At 41.3% G+C, this 16653-nt stretch overlaps 1 protein-coding gene across 2 annotated transcripts; it reads left to right on the top strand.

Moving 5' to 3' along the window:
- The first annotated feature begins 13260 nt into the window (after window positions 1-13260).
- Window positions 13261-14773, top strand: LOC106846210 (small proline-rich protein 2I). Of its 2 annotated transcripts, XM_044758404.2 has the most exons (3): window positions 13384-13417; window positions 13909-14009; window positions 14136-14773. In XM_044758404.2, the coding sequence occupies exon 3, from the start codon at window positions 14155-14157 to the stop codon at window positions 14368-14370; it is 216 nt and encodes a 71-aa protein (XP_044614339.2). In that variant the 5' UTR covers window positions 13384-13417; window positions 13909-14009; window positions 14136-14154; the 3' UTR covers window positions 14371-14773. The 2 variants fall into 2 exon arrangements, with proteins under 2 accessions (XP_044614338.2, XP_044614339.2); XM_044758403.2 differs by lacking the exon at window positions 13909-14009 and having other exon boundaries at window positions 13261-13417.
- Window positions 14774-16653: the final 1880 nt, after the last annotated feature.

Genomic DNA, 16653 nt, shown 5'->3' with positions numbered 1-16653 from the left:
CAATATATCACGAGGATTTATCACAAGAATACAAGATTTATTTAATATTCTAAAATAAGACAATGTAATTCACCAACATTAATTGAACAAAGGAGAAAGATTATATTATCATCTCAATAGATGTAGAGAAAGCATTTGACAAAATTCATTATTCATTTATAGTAAAATTCTGAAAACTAGGAATAGAGTGGAATTTTTCTCTCTCCAATGAAGGTCATCTATGAAAAACCTACAACTAACGTTATATTAACTGTGAAATATTTTCCCCCTAATGTCTGGAACAAGGCAAATATATCCCAACTCACTACTTCTATTCAACATTTACTGGAAGTTCCAGTCACTGCAATAAGGCAAGAAAAAGAAATAAAAGCATGAATTGGAAAAGAGGAAGCACAGATGTCTTTATTCACAGATGATATAATTGCCTATGTAGAAATTCCTGAGGAACCTGCAAAAATATACACTGGAACTAAGTGACTTCAGCAATGCCTCAGAATACAAGGTCACTATGTAGAAATCAATTACATTTCTGTATACCATCACTAAACAATTGGAAATGAAATAAAAATAAAATCATAACAGCATAAAAATAATAAAGTATTAGCAGTATAATTAACAAAAATGTGCAAGACTTATGCTGGAAACTATAAAACAATCTAGAGAAAAACAAAAGAAGATATAAATAACTGAAGAGATATACAGTGTTCACATATTAGAAAACACGTTATTTAAAAGATATCAGTCCTCTTATATTGATCTATTGATTCCTTGAAATCTCAATAAAAATCCCAGCTGGCTTTTTTGGAGAAATTAACAGCCCAAATTTAAAATTTTTACATAAATGTAAAGAATTTAGAGTAGTCCAAACAATCTTGGAAAAGAACAAAGCTGTGGGCCTCACACTATCTGATTTTAAGACGTACTATGAAGGTTCATCAATCAAGAATGTGTGGTTTGCCAAACAAATACATAGATAAAGAGAACAGATTGGTGTTTGAGAGAGGGAAGGGGGTGGAGAGACGGGTAAAGGGGCACATGTGTATGGTGACAGATAAAACTAGACTATTGGTGGTGAACATGATGCAGTCTATACAGAAACTGAAATATAATAATGCACACCTGAAATTTATACAATGTTGTAAGCCAATAGGATCTCAATAAAACAGTTAAACTACACATAATCTGAAAAAAATGTGTGGTTTTGTTATATGGATATACACATAGATCAATGGAACAGTATAAAGAATTCAGAAATAGATCCCACATTTATGGTCAAGTAAAATGTATAAATGACTGAAAAGTATATGAAAAAATGCTAAACAATGTTACAACTCAGGAAAATGAAGTTAAGAAGATACCATTTCAGATCTGCAAAAATGGCTAAGATGATAATAAATGACTCAAGAAGTGTGACAAGGATGTAGAACGTTTGGAACTCTCACACAATGCTGGTGGGAGTGCAAAATGGCATAACCAATTTAGAAAACAATTTGGCAGTTTCTTATACAGTTAAACATACATCTGTGCTGCGACCAAGAAGCTCTACTCATATATTTATTTAAGAGAAATAAAACATATGTTTACAAAACACTCATGCATAAATATTCATTGTAACAATGTTCAGGTAGCCCCAAACTGAAACACCCCAGATGTCCATCAACACAGAAAGGATGAACAAATTGTGGATAATTCACACACTGGAATAGCAATAAAAAACCTAAACAAGCTACTGACAAAAGCAATAACATGATGAATATCAAAAATTTATTTAGCCAAAGAAGTTAAACACAGCAGAGTATGTTCTGCATGATTCCATTTGTGTGAAGTTCTAGAATAAGCAAAACTAACATGGTTTTAGGAATCTGAAAAGTGGATACCTTTGATAGGTGATTTACTAGAAAGGGATACTGGAAATCTTTTATATCCTCCTGTGCTCGGATGTTACAGGGGCTACCTGTTATGTTAAGATCATGGTGTCTATCCACTTCTCTTGTTCTCTAAGTTCTTTGTTGAGGTAAAGTTATTCTACCAGAAGTCTGCATACTTGAATCATATTATCCACATGAACTTTAATGAAATGATGTACTATTACTTTACTTTTTCATTTTTACTCACCGCAGCTACAAGAACTGCTACATAAAATCTAAGTCTGCTTTCTTCTTGTCCCTCAATAAATACCTTCTCTGAAAACTCCAGAGGTGCTAGAAAAAGTAATCTTTCTCATACCCATACAGACATGGGTGTGTTCTTTCTCCTCTGTGGCTATTCTTCCAGGTGAGAGAAAAATGTTAGTACCTGCATATTTGCCATAGTGGAGTTTTCTTTGAAAGGCAGGAGTTAGTTTTCAGGAACTGATGTGAATCAGAATTGTTGGGGAAAGACTTGATACTTGCTCCAGACCAGTTGAGTCTAGGATAAAAGGTCCCAAGCCCATCCTCTTCTTGCCATTGGGATCTTCTGAGGACAAGAGCAGCTTGGACAGAACGACAGATGGGGTGATTCTAGGGGCAAGGTGTGGGGCTGGAGGTAACTGAGACTGACAAGAAGACATGGATGGAGGGGTAAACGTATGTGTGGGTGATAAGCCAACAGAGTACAGAGGGAGTTCAAGCAAGATTTTAAGTTTGTATGTTCTGTGTTCCAATGGCTGAATCAAGGTCTAGAAATGTAAAATAATGTGTCTAGGGTCACACAGTGAATATTGGGACCCAGTAACCTGGTTGAGAGTGCCCTGTTCTTTCTGTGGCACTATCAGCTCTCTTGTCATGCATGGCCAAACCTTGGTTTCCAGAGGAAAGAGAAGTAGACCAGATTGTAAGAGTCATTCCACAAATATTTATTGAGTTCCTCCTATGTCCCGGGAACGGTTAGGTGCTGGGCATACAACAGTGAGTAATACATGGAACTTAAATCCAGCAAGGACAACAGAGATAAAGCAAGTGGTTACATCAATAATTATTTAATTACCATGATTATGTGTGGTATGAAGGAGTGATTCAAGTTAAAAAGAGCATAAAACAGGAAGAAGTAACCTCATCGGGAAGAAGCAATGAGAGTTAGCCTGAACCCTGGACAAGGCATGAAAGTCAGCCAGGGAAAGATAGCTGCTGGCTGAGAGACCAGCGTGTGTGGAGGATCAGAGGGAAGGAAGCTGGCACTCACAAGGCACAGAGAGGCTGGTGTGACTAGAAGCCAGGGGAGAGGAGTCTGCATGGGGCTGGATACATTGGGATAGCCTAACAATCCAAGTCTTACAGGCCAATGCTGAGGAGTTCAGGTATTTTTCTCAGAACAGCGGGAGGCCTTGGAAAGATATCAAGCAGAGAAATAACACAATCCCACTTGCATTTTGAAAGAGCCTTCTGGATGCAGCATGATGAATGGCTTATGGGGCCTCAGATGTTGAAGAAGCCCAGTTAAGAGGCTCTTACAATTAGGCCAGGTGAGAACTGGTGGTACTTGGGTGAAGGTAGCATGAGTGAGATGGAGAAAGGTAAATGGGAGAAATAGAGGCAATAATTAGGTGGAACTGTTAAGCTCACAGTATTAGCTCTGAGCAATCTAATAATTCCCTGGGTCTGGTACCCATAATAACATCCCCGCAGTCAAAATTATAGCACAACTAATAAATTCAGTTAGGTCTACCTTACTCAGTTGCAGCCTGCCTGAGAAATTCAGTGTTCCACTGAAAAAAAAAAAAAAGGAACATTCAGGCAATTTCCAGCTAGCAAAACTGGACCCCCTGACAGATGTTTCATGTATTTGACTGACATTGCCAGATGTTATCTCAGCTTGCCTGGACGTAAATCCAATTCTAATTTGTGCTGTGGCAAATATAGGTAATCTTTTTCCTTAAGTTCCAATACGCTTTTAACACCTTCACTATGTATGGGCTATTTTATAGACTTATGCATGCCTTCTGCCCAAAGTAGAGCCCAGAAAATAAGTCTCAGAGTCTCCTTTGCAGCCAGGGCACAACCATGTGACCTGGGCTCTATCAATTAGAACTTGCTCCAGAAGAGAGCATTCTTTGTAGAATACATTTTACTGGCAAGGGTGGTGGCTCTCTTTTCCATTGGCCAAGAATGCAAGGGTGTGTTCCTGGCACAGATGTTGCATTGGTGGCGTGGCAGTGGCAGCAGCTTCTTCACCAGGCCAGTTCTGTGGTGTGGTTTTTTTGGGCATTGTTCCTCGATACTTAGTCTCAAGCCTGGTTCTTCAGCCCTCCCAGCAGTTCTGTAATCCACCCAACAGCTTTTCAATAAGCTTTTTTTCTGCTTAGTCAGCCAAAGTGGGCTTCTGTTGCTTGTAGTTAATATCCCCAGCTGATATAAAACAGCACTTTATTAATTACACAGTATTAAGCTGATCTTTAAATTTCATTAAAATGACATCATGAAACTGGGATCCTTGGAAGTATGGCTGAATAGGAAAAGTAGGTCTGATCAAAGCTTCTGTTCGTACTTGGCCTACCTAGGGGTTATGACAAACATTTATCAACAAATAAGAGAAATGTATATCTCTATAATATTCCAAAGAAACTATTTCACTAGATTATCACATAGAATTTCTGAGCTCATCTGCAAAAATCCAAAAACAGCAAAATAAAAAGTGTGCATGCCTCTGAACTACTGAGTGAATCTTTCCTGCCTCATATTTTCGAGGTGAGGAAAGATCTCTGAAATTTCCTGAGAAAGTCATGAACACATAGGAGAGAGGCCCTGGTGGGGAAGATCCAAGGTATAAATAATTCTGGAAGCTAAGGGGAGACTTCAGTCCAGCCACCTCCACCCCAGGCAAGGAGCCCACTGGAGAGTCCCAGACTCAGGACTGGTAGCTCTGCTACAACATCTCTAAGGAGGTAACTACTTTTCAAGAAAGCCACCCCACTGGGAGAAGATCTGCTTGTAGGAAATGCCTGTCTTATACCAAGGTGGAATCTGCCTCCTATAACTTGTGCTTGCTCTCCCTCCATCTACCACTGGTAGCTCGTAAATAAAGAACTCGTGCATCCTCCTGCAGGACCTACAGGCATCGATCTCTGCTCTCTTTCCCATCAAAATCTTCTCTTCTCCAGGTTAAGCAATTCTGTTGCCTCTGTATTTCCACATATGACCCAATCTGATGGCCTTTCTCCTCTCCTACACAGACAGTAGACAGGGTTGGAATCAGACAGACTAACCTGAGGCAAGTTACCTAATCTCAGAGATAATCGCATTTATTAGAAAGGCAATATGCTCCCAGTAAAGTAATCTAATTCATATCTTGAGTCTATCTTTTCTAAATGTACAGTTTGTCTTATATTATTTAATACTGAGCCATAAATAATTTAAAAGGTCAGTCATGGGTGATCGTGAGGATTCAATTATCTAACACAAGTAAAGATGTGGCTCACAGGAAGTGCTCAAAAAATGATAGTTATTTTATTGGTGTTATTCCCAGCTTGTGATAGCTCTTAGTGGCTGATGGTGGTGATAGAAGTTTTGGTCCCTGAGGCTGAAAAAGGGGATGAGAGGATGAAGTGCCCTTACATTCAAGCTTAAGTGAGAAAAGTACTAACTGAAAAAAAAGAGGCTCACCCATTTCTGGCAGGTTTCTTAATCCTGGGGAAGGCTGCTTCAGTTGGAGCAGCAGCAGTACAGAGTCCCCACATCCTGGAATCTGTCCACTCAAAACGTGAGTCCTGCTGCATCTCGCAGTCAGCAGAAGTGCTGCCATCAAGGTCTCCACTCTATATCCACATCTCCTCCTCCTCCTCCTTCTTCTGCTCCTTCTCCTTTTTTTTTTAACAGTCTGGGTCTCCAGAGTCTCCTATGGTCTTCCCTCTGTCACTTCTTCACCTCTCTTCCTTCTCTGGGCACTCCCGCCTCTTTCCATTAGGGTCTCCCCTTCATAGTCTTAAATTCCACTCTCCCACAAGAGAATGTGCTGAGAATGGATGCCAAGTGAACAGGAGGCTGGGCCTCTCAGGGAACCATGTTTTATTGGAGAAAGCAGAGAGGAGCCAGCTCTGGGGGTCTCTGGACAGCTGGTTGAGGTGATGGGGAGTATGCAAAGGATAGATTTAGCTCTCTATGAAGGTGGGGAAGGGACCTAATATGCACAGCCTTTTATTGAGTTGTCCATATCTTGGGGCACTTTTGTTCAAATGGGATGAGATCTAAAGGAGAGAATTAAACCTCTCTCCTGAAGATTTTCCCCATCCAGCAGCTAGAAGAACTGACTGTGTTGACCACAGAAGATGATAAGATAAAGGCAGCTGTGTCTGGCCATCAGGGAAGATCTTGAAAGTATGTTATTTTTATTTCTTATGGGAGATACTCCCAAGAAAAATTATAAACTATGATTTGGTTTGCTTTGTAATTAATTCTGAGGATATCACTTCTGCTAAGATAGGTAGTCCTCCTGATATGGGGTGTACGTCACCTGGCTATGAGATCGGGGCAGAGTTTAGGGCCCTTGGGTCTACCAGGCTCAGGGATCTGGGGAAATGACTGAAAGGGGACCTTGTTTTGTCACTGCTGTTGAGAGGATGTCTTTCTTGGATCTAAGTAAACCTGTGAAATACAAGAGGTAAAAATATTCAGAAATCACATCTCCCCAATTTTGAAATAAACTTCCTTTTTTTATAGGTGAGAATCCCTGGTCCTGTCAGTCTTGAAGTTCCCCAGGCCAAGTCAGCCAGGAGAGCTATTGCAGTCTCCCTGAGGATCTGTTTGTCTGGAGAAAAGGTATCCCTAAAGTCTAGATAGTTCTAAGCTCATCAAAAAAAGACCCTTTGTCAACCCTCCTTAGTTTGTTCCTCGAGAACTGGAGCTTTTGCAAAATAGAGAAGACGAAAACTTCTGTTCTCCTTGGTAACCTTCTCCAGCTTTTAGAGGGAGAAATTTGTAGAAGTGGTGAGGAAGAGGAGATGGTGGTCGAGGTGGCAGTGGCAGACCTAGGCTTATTCTTTCCTGAGCAGATGATAGCAGCAGCAGGACAGGCGTGTCTGGTCTTAAACGGGTCACTTCTGTCCAATCCCTCCTGTCTTCTGGGAGATGACCTGAGGGCTCCACTCAGATTTGAATATTGTATTTCCTTATGTTTGATAAGCAGTGGCCCCTTCTGGGGCCCCGTGGCGTTGATGGAAGCAGTGTCTGTTGGGAACTGGGGAGAGAATCTCTATTCAGGTTGGGAAAAGAGGCCGGTGCCAGAGGCTGTCACAGAGGAATACAGAGGTATTCCTGCTGACATGGGGGCACTCAACATAGGCAGTACTTCTGCTGGCCATGGTAAGAGCAGGGCTCAGGGCTCACTGCCTTGGGGTGGGGCTTAGCATTGTTGCTGCTGCAGAGAGGACATCCTTCCCAGGTTTAAGGAAACACTGGATAAACAGGAGAGAAATATTTTCAGATTTGGCATCCATAAAGTTTAAAATAGTAGAGCAATTGCCATAAAGAATTCTAACCTCTAGAGTAGAGAGAATCCCTTTTACCTATAGCTTCCATCATCCTATTCTGTGACTCAGATTTTCCTAGTTTCATTTAATGATAAAAAAATAATTTCTAACATTTAGTGAGTGTTTATATAGCTAGTGCTATGCTAAGTATGTCAACGATTTTCTTTGTTAATCCTTATCACAATCCTATGAGATGGAACAATTATTCCCTCCATTTTATACGTAGAGAAGGTGCAGAAAGGTTAGATGACTTACCTAAAGTGTAAAAACTAGTAACTGGGGGAACCAGGTTTATACTCCCTGACCCCAGAGCCAGTGCCCTTAACTATTACCCATCGACCAGGTTTCTCTGGCAGATGATAACCCCCAGCACCTCGGGAATCACCTGTGGGGCTATCTGGAGAAAGGATGTTCTTTAAGCTGCTCAGTTGTGGTTCCTTGTGTAGCTTTGAGTTGGAAGTGTTCCCTTTTTCTGATTATGTCAGATCCATCAGAATACTGGTGCTCTGATCTGTCTCCTCACTCTCATGAGAACATTGATCCCCAGGCCAAGAGTTGTCCTTGGGACTAGAAGGGAAAAGGTCTAGGAATTGTGCTGCTTTTTCAGCCAACACTGACTAGAGCTTCCAGTGTGTGTGTGCTACTCCTAGGATTGAGAGAGCAAAAAGAGGATGCTTAACTTGGGGAACAAAAAATTTGAGCCGATATGAGAATTATTTGTAAACAACAGAGAGAGAAAGTAGAATTATTCTGCATTCCAGAGCAGAAGTCTCATTAAGGAACAGAAGTTATTGGGAAGCACATTTTAGTCCAATAAAGGAGATCATTTTTGAGTAATTCCATTTTACTAAGACTGGTTGCCTACAATGTACTGCACCTCCTATTGCTGGTAGAGTTCAAGAAAAGGAGGGAAGATGATTCCTCAAGAAGTATTTTAGAGCAGATGTTTGTTCAAAACATACTCTGATTCCGGATTCCTATTCTTATCTTAGACTTCTTATTTTTTGTTTCTGGCTTCCTTTTACGGTATCCATCTTCTTCTATTAATTTCTCCCTCTCTGCAGGACAACCTCCATCTACTCACTCTCAGGATGTTTTATAAAGTTCTCTCTCCCATCTCATTGTCCACACCACTGGCCCTGAAGGGGAGCCAGGTGGTAATAGAATATCATAAGTCTGGGGTTTCCAGAAGTGTTACTCACACTTTGTCCCAAGGCTTAGCTCAAATTCTTGGATCTGTGACCTTACTTGAAGACTGTTCATTGTTGTTTCTGGACAGCTGGGCTTTGGCCTCAAATCCAAGTGAAACAAAGTCTCTTGGTATTGCAGAAGGAACATGAAATGGAAACGAGGAGATCTGGTTGTTAGCTTTATTCTGACCTTAACCAGCTCTACGATCTTTGTCAAATCACTCAATATCTCCATGACCTAATTTCTTCATTTCTTATATGAAAGATTTTTGATTTGATGATTTCCAAAGTTAATCCTAGAATTAACATGATGTCTATCTACATGTATGTCTATGTAGCTAGCTATCCTATTTCTCTGAAACTCCACCTAGAAGGAAACTTCACTATAGGTGCAGCCACATGACGATCTTCCAGTTCAGGCGGAGGCTATCCCAAACCTTAAGGGAATTCTTCCATCTTTTCAGAGATATCTCAATCACCTATCTCTCCAGGCTGCTTCCCCCTTCAGAGGATCCAAGTGGCATAAAGAAGGCCTCAATCTTGCACTTTTGATTCCAAGCTCAGTCAGACCTAAATAAAGCAAAGGGATTTTTCCCAGTTTCCTCTTCCTTGGGCGTCTCACTCCAGGTTCTAAGATGACTTGTGTAACTGCTTCTTTGTATAGAGATCTCCAGTTTGGCTGGTACTGAGTGACTAACAAGGTTTTCATCTCCTTGGGAAGGGCACCCTGGGAGGAATGGAACACAGGGGCCATTTCCCACAGTGCCTCTGGGGCTCTCAGTGAGTGGTGGGCAGCCATGGGGTGGTGTAATGAATGGACCGTGGGACGCAAGGCCTTTGAGTGGTAGGTAAATAGCCGAAGACTTGAATTTATCATGTTTTAATGCTATAGAAAGTGTAAACCCCATGAGTCCAGACCAAGTATCATGGTAGGCACTGCCAGGAAAGAATTGTGTGGATTTGATGGATAAAAAGGCTATTAGAAAAAGCTAAATGAGACCATTTGGTGAAGTAGACCATGACTTTCACAGTTATGATTTTAAAAATGTTTTGTCAGTCAGGGAGTCTTAACAGACCCTGGAAAGTGGGAAGTAAAGTTCAGTGAGAACCAATTCCCAGTTTTCTCTCATGGAGCATTGTTTGGCTGTCAATCATTCAATGGATTCAGGATTCAGGAGGATGTTGGAGTATAGTATGTCACTTGAAGCTGTAGGACATAGTCAAGGGACAGAGGTAGATACTGATAGTTGGAGTATAGGGTGGAGAGTCAGGGGACCTATCAGGGGAGAGAAGAAGGCACTGGGTACAGCTAGAGAGGACAATGGTGGTCCTTCGGTGTTGCTGAGACAACCACTACACACTGGGTGATGTGTTTGCCTTGCTGTGTTGCCTGGTAGGAAAAGCTGTACTTATAGGCCTGTAAACAGGTGGAAAGAAAGAAATGTTTCAGTGTATGTGCCAGGGAAATGGGACTACCATCTATTGGCAACTGGGAAGTTGAGAGGTGGCTGTTCACTAGAGATCAAGGGTTTCCAGTTAATTTCCAGCATTTTGGTGCATGATACCTGAGCCTGAGCCAGTAGAAAAAGTAAGCCATTACCTATTGAAGGAACACCCAGAGTGGCAGTAGGCTTGGTGGGGTGGGAGTGGCAAGCAGGAGGAAAGTTGCATGTGCAGTGGAGTTTCAGGTACTGAACAGATGTGTAGCATGATCACAAAAGTCAGTTTGCCCCAAGTTTTTCAATGTCAGCTTGAGGAATGGGCACAGCAGAGTGATCACGGGGAGGTGAATGGGTTCTAAAGGCTCTTGCAGTCCAGGAGTCTTCAATGTTCTCATGCATTCTATCAACTCCATAGCAGCTCTAGCTGTTATTTACTTTTTTCTGGAGTTTAGTGTTTGTGTATGGTAAGATTCGTGTGTATTTCAGGTAGTCCCAGGACTGCTGAGTAAAGGGTGGGGAAGAGTGTTTACTTGCTAATATTCTGGGGAACTAATTGCCTGGGGAAATTAAGGTTAAAATGTAGATGGAGGAGCTTCAACACTTCAGTCATGCTGGCATTTAAGGCAGGTGTGACCAAGTAGCCTCTGACAACATGAGTAGCCTTGCCTGGGAGGGTGTCTTCCTTGAAGAGAAATATCAGAGGGAACCACACAGATGTGGTTCAATAAACAGATTTTGAATAAATGCTTCTGACTTTGGTGCACTTCTTTCCATTTTCTTAAAGTGGTGACTAAGAGCACATGTTTTAAGCATAAAAGAGCTCAAGTGTACATCTTTGAGGGCAGCAAGGAGGAAAAGTGCTGAGGAGACTGGATCCCACTCTGAAATCTGTCCTGGGAGAGAGGTGCCTTTAGGAACGGGGTGGAGAAGACAGCTTCGAAGAAGCAGGGAATATAGGTCAAATTTGTGGTTCTATGGGAAGAAAGAAAGAGGAGGAGGAGAGAATTTCAGGCTTGAACAGAGTCAAGATAAGGCCCAATGCCATTAGCCCCCACCCCAAGAGGCAGGTATTATTTGCCCCTATGTGTAGGGAAAGATTCAAAGCCAGACAGGAGAAGTGACCTGCCCATAGTCACATGGCTTGTCAAAGATAGAAATGGGACCAGACATACTCCGTTCTTTTTCAGGTCTCTCCTTCTGTATTAGTCAGTGTTCTCCAGAGAAACAAAACATACAGGAGATAGGAGATATATATATATACATATGTTGTTAGTGTCATTGAGTGGATTTTTTTTTTATTAATGTTATGATAGATTACAACCTTGTGAGATTTCAGTTGTACATTTTTGTTAGTCATTGAGTGGATTTTGACTCCTAGTGAACCTGTGTACAGCAGAGCACAATCCTGCCTGGTCTTTTGGCACCATCCTCTCATCTTCTGGCATTGTATCAGACAATGTTCACTGCTATTCATAGGATTTTCATGGCCAATTTTTTGGAAGTAGGTGACCAGGTCTTTCTTCCTACTCTGTGTAGTCTGGAAGCTCCGCTGAAAGCTGTCCTTCATGAGTGAACCTGCTGGTATTTGAAATGCCGGTGGCTTAGCTTTCAGCATCATAGCAACATGCAGCTGCCACAGTGTGACAGCCAACAAATGAGTGGTGTGATTCTGTGACCAGGAAACTAACCTGGGCCACAGTGATGAGAGTGTTGAATCTTAAGCACTAGACCACCAGGGCTGAGAGAGAGAGAGAAGGAGGGAGGGAGGGAGGGATGGAGAGAGAGATTTATATAAGAATTAGCTCACATGATTATGAAGGCTGGCAAGTCCAAAATCTGCAGAGCCAATGTTCCACTTTGAATACTATCAAGGAAGGGAATTATCTCTTGCTCTGGGGAGGGCCAGCCTTTTGTTCAATTCAGGTCTTCAAATGATTGGATGAGGCTCACCTACTTTATAGAGGATAATCTTCTTTACTCAGTCTACTGACTTAAATATTAATCTCATCCAAAACACTCTCACAAAACACTCAGAATAATGTTTGACCAAATACCTGGGCACCCTATGGCCAGTCAAGTTGACACATAAATTAACCATCACATCTTCCTTCTACTACACTGACAAATTATACGAAAAAAGCAGAGATGGCAATAGATTTCTGTGATCAATGTGGAAAATCCTAAAAATAAGTAAAAATTATAGTGAAATTACTGCTAATGATTAAGAAGTTGTAAACGACTGGCAATTAACTTCAGTGAGTGAATTATTAATAACGTGATTTAACTTTGTCTTGAACTTACCAATAGATTCTATGTCAAACAAAATGTATTTAAATAATAAATGTAAAATACACATAAAATTAGTTGTTTGAAAGGCATTGCTTATGGGATTGAATTTCCAGTGATTTCAAAGACATAGGAAGCAAGGAAATTTGAACAATCCCCCAACTTATCTTCAAAAGTTGAAGAAGTAGAAAGAGGTCAGTTGGGAGAAATTGTGCAGGAGCAGGTAGTATGTCATGTTGGTGAATTATGAGCAGAGTTTGCTTTCTGTTGTAGATCCAGGGACAGAGCTACCAGAACATCTGAATTACAATAGGTGATGTTGTGGTCCTGTGGATTCCATGCAGCCCAGGTTCGTACAGATTTATAAAAGCCACCGGAATCAGCTTTATGTCCTCTATTTGAAGGACCAAAGCAGTGAAAATAGGACCCTAGAAGTCACCATTTTACTGAATATTTCTAAGTATTATCTTGGGAAGGCTATTAAGCTGATCTGCAGCCTTATATCAGTTCGTTTTAGAAGAAGAAAGGAGACTAGATTAGCAAGCCATGGATCCAGGGAAAATGCATTGTCAGAAGGACTTGGGCTAAAGAGAAAGGTGTCATCAGGTAGCCAGTCTCTTTTCAACCCAGCACATACAGCAAAATGGCAGTCAGCTAAAGTGGCACAGAGCAGGCAGTTTTATGATTCAGGGAAGGTGAAAGATAGAAAGGGTCATCTTCACCAATCAAAGAAAGCCTTTGACCACCAGTTAGAGAATCTCCAAAGTCTCCCCCTGTCATAAGTCACTGACACTGAGAGCTAAGGTGGGACCTTCATGAGTCATGAGCACCTAATCCAGTGAGGAGATCCTGGAGCGGGATATTTCCTGTTTCCAGTATCCCTGTCAAGCCAGTTATGGATGGATTTGCATTTTGGTTGGGAAATTCTTGGATAGGCCAGTTTTTGGAAGCCGCACTTCCCCATGGGAGGGGGGAGCGCCAAGCCCTATAAAGAGGTGCTCTGCTGCACGACTGCCATCCTTCTGGTACTCGAGTCCCGACCTCCTTTGGAGAACGTGGTGAGTCTGATTTCTTCCATTCATCTGTTTTTTGGTGCTCTCAGATGTTGAATTTGGTCTGGAGACAGCAAGTTTGGTGGGTCCATAGATACTATCGTGGGTTTGATGCTGCTTAGGGGATAGAAGCTTAGCCTTGGGGCACTATGATATCTTGTTCTGACTTGTGTTTTGGTAGCTAGTTTGACGTCCTGTATGGACAAGAAATTCATAGGAAAGGTTTGATGTGAAGAAGAGGAAAGACCAAAGTACTTTTGTCTATCTTTTTGAGGTCCTTTTCCTTCTGCTGGGATTTCAAAAGCTTATGTCTTAGTAGGTGTGAGGCCTTGCATTCTTCCTGATGGCTGTTTGCTCTGTACCTAAGTCAGCTTACTGGGATCTCAGCAGAGATCATGATGATAACAATTGCTTGTGAGGTTGTTTCAGAATTCTTGATGGCCTTTCTTGAAGATGTTATTTTCATACAAATAACATGACTTGGTTCTTTCAAACAGATTTTTTTTAGAAAAATGGTATGAGAAAAGAGGGTTTTTTTCCCAATGCTGATGGAGCATTTTGCTAAAGAGGAAGGGAGAAGCCATAAATTTATTAAAAAGTGAGTTAAGAGATTAAAGCACAATCTTGGGAATGGGAGGGGGAACATCTCGTGGTATTCTATAAGCCCTGGTTTCTCTCTCTGGAGGAGTCCCTTCTTGCGAACACTGTCTCTAATTTCTTTCAGCTCCTAAGACTCCAGAAAGATGTCTTATCAACAGCAGCAGTGCAAGCAGCCCTGCCAGCCCCCTCCTGTGTGCCCACCTAAGTGCCCAGAGCCGTGCCCACCCCCAAAGTGCCCAGAGCCGTGCCCACCCCCAAAATGCCCTGAGCCGTGCCCACCCCCACAGAGGCAGCAGAAATTCCCTCCTGTGCAACCTCCTCCACCATGCCAGCAGAAGTGCCCACCCAAGAGCAAGTAACAGCTTCAGCAGCATCAGGATCTGGAAAAGAGAAGGACCATTGGCTCGCCTGCTTCCACAGCTCCACCTTCACCTGCTCTTCCAAGCCTATCATGGATACAGAAGTGGCTTTTCCATCCTTCAGCCTGTAAAATGCCTGTGTGACTCCTGACAGCAAAAGCGTTCCGTCCTGAGGCTGTCACACCGCTCCTCTCCGGGAGGTAGCTGAGGAAGGGCATTCTCAGCTGTACCAGCATCCCAGAGCTTCAGGAGGAAGAGCAGCAGCTCTCTTCCTGGGTGCCAGCAGGGGATGCTCTTGATGTCTTCTGTGTCTGTCTGTCACCTGGGCAGGGGTTTCTATCACCTGGGCAATTGTTCCTTTTCTTCCATTTCCTGAATAAAGTGACATTTTTTTGTGATGGGATATATGTTTTCTTCCTTTTAAAATCTGCTTGTTAGCAATATCACATCATCATTTTAGTTTATTTCTGTCCTTCTTTGATCCTGAGGCTCAGGCTCTCACAATCAGTGTTGTCTGAATTTTGGGCCATACTAAACACTATTTCTATATCATTTCAAATCCATGTTATTTTCCCTAATTACTTTTTGATATGAGGAACAAATTATTTAATTTGTCAGGATTTCAATCTTTCTATTACAACATGGGAAAAATCATATTTATGTTACCAAGTTGTCTTAGGCATAAAAATGAGTGAATATGTGTAATTTAGTTGCCTCAGTGCCTGACACAGCTTAGCACTCAGTAAGGCAGCAGATCACCCTTGTCTCCATCACGCTCAGTCATCACCCTCACCAACATCACGACCATGTTTGTTGCAGCAGGAAAGTGCCTCAGTAATAACTGGTATAGGAAACAAGAAGAGACCTTATCAGAATTTAAAAACTTTTGTATTTCAAAGGACACCATTAAGAGAATGAAAATATAACCCACAGAATGGGAGATTACTTATGAATCATGTATCTGATTAAGGACTTTTATCCAGAGTAGCTAAAGAACTCTTACAACTTAACAATAAAATGAAAAATAACCCAATTAACAGTGCACAAAGGATTTGAATAAGCATTTCTCTATACAAATGGGCAATAAGCATGTGAAAAGATGTTTGCCATCAGTACTCACTCAGGAAATGTAAACAAAAACCATAATGAGATACCACTTTGCATCCACCAGGGTGGCTATAAGAAAAGACAGACAATAACAAGTCTCATTCAGTATGAGGAGAAATTAGAACCTTTGTACATCACTGGTTGGAATGTAAAATGGTACAGCTACTTTGGAAAACATTTCTTTGTTTCCTCAAAAAGTGAAAAATAGAGTTACCATAGGACACAACAGTTCCACTTCTAGCTATATACCCAAGAGAATTGAAATCAAATGTTCATGTCAAACTTGTATGAGAATGTTCCTAGAAGCATTATTCATAATAGCCAATATATGTAAATGACCCAAATGTGCATCAGCTGATGAATGTGGTATATCCATCTACTGCAATATTATTTGGCAATAAAAAGGAGTGAAATAGTAATATATGTGACAGCACAGATCAACATTTAAAACATTATACTAGGTTAAAGAATAAGGCACAAAAGGCCACATATTGTTTGATACCATTTATGTGCAGTGTCCAGATTAGGCAAATCCATAGACACAGAAAGTGGACTAATGTTTGCCAGAGCCTAGGGGAAGGGGGAATGGGGAGTGACAGCTCATCCATATGGAGCTCCTTTTCGAAGTCATTAAAGTATTCGGGAACTAGAAAGTGGTAATACTTATATATCTCTGTGATTGTACTAATAACTACCAAAATGCACATTTTAAAAGGGTGAACTTTTGGTATGTGAATTCTACCTCAATAAAGCTGTTAAAAAAATTGCCTCTTTTGCAGGCAGCAAGGCAATGGAACAGAGGGAAACCAGGAAGCTGGAGAACTGCAGGATTGAGAAACTTGGTTAACTTCTAGATAATAAATAGAAAAAGATAAAATCGAGAATGGTTTGGAAAGAATTCAGACTGAGGTTTTCAGTCAAGATTATATTAAGGTCTAATGCCTTCCCGTGTAAGTTTATTTTTTCCAAAAAGTGTCAAAGAAGCTACAGTTGAGCAAGAAAGACCTTGAGAAAGTGAAGCAAATAAATAAGATAAACATAAGAATGTTTGCTGGGAAAGAAATCTGGGTATGGGTACTGGCATGTAGAACTGACTGGAAGCATGTAGAAGTCTACGACGTTTTTGAGGAATCATATCCCCAAGGTAACCACAGGCAAAACCCCAAACAAAACAAA

Source organism: Equus asinus, chromosome 25 (genome assembly GCF_041296235.1).
Source record: "Equus asinus isolate D_3611 breed Donkey chromosome 25, EquAss-T2T_v2, whole genome shotgun sequence".
NCBI classification, from domain to species: domain Eukaryota; kingdom Metazoa; phylum Chordata; class Mammalia; order Perissodactyla; family Equidae; genus Equus; species Equus asinus.
The sequence above is the reverse complement of the archived record's forward strand: the minus strand, read 5'-3'. Positions and strand labels throughout refer to the sequence as shown.

Excerpts from the sequence above, each read along its gene's own strand:
- LOC106846210 (XM_044758403.2), top strand. The coding sequence starts at position 14,155 with ATGTCTTATCAACAGCAGCAGTGCAAGCAGCCCTGCCAGCCCCCTCCT.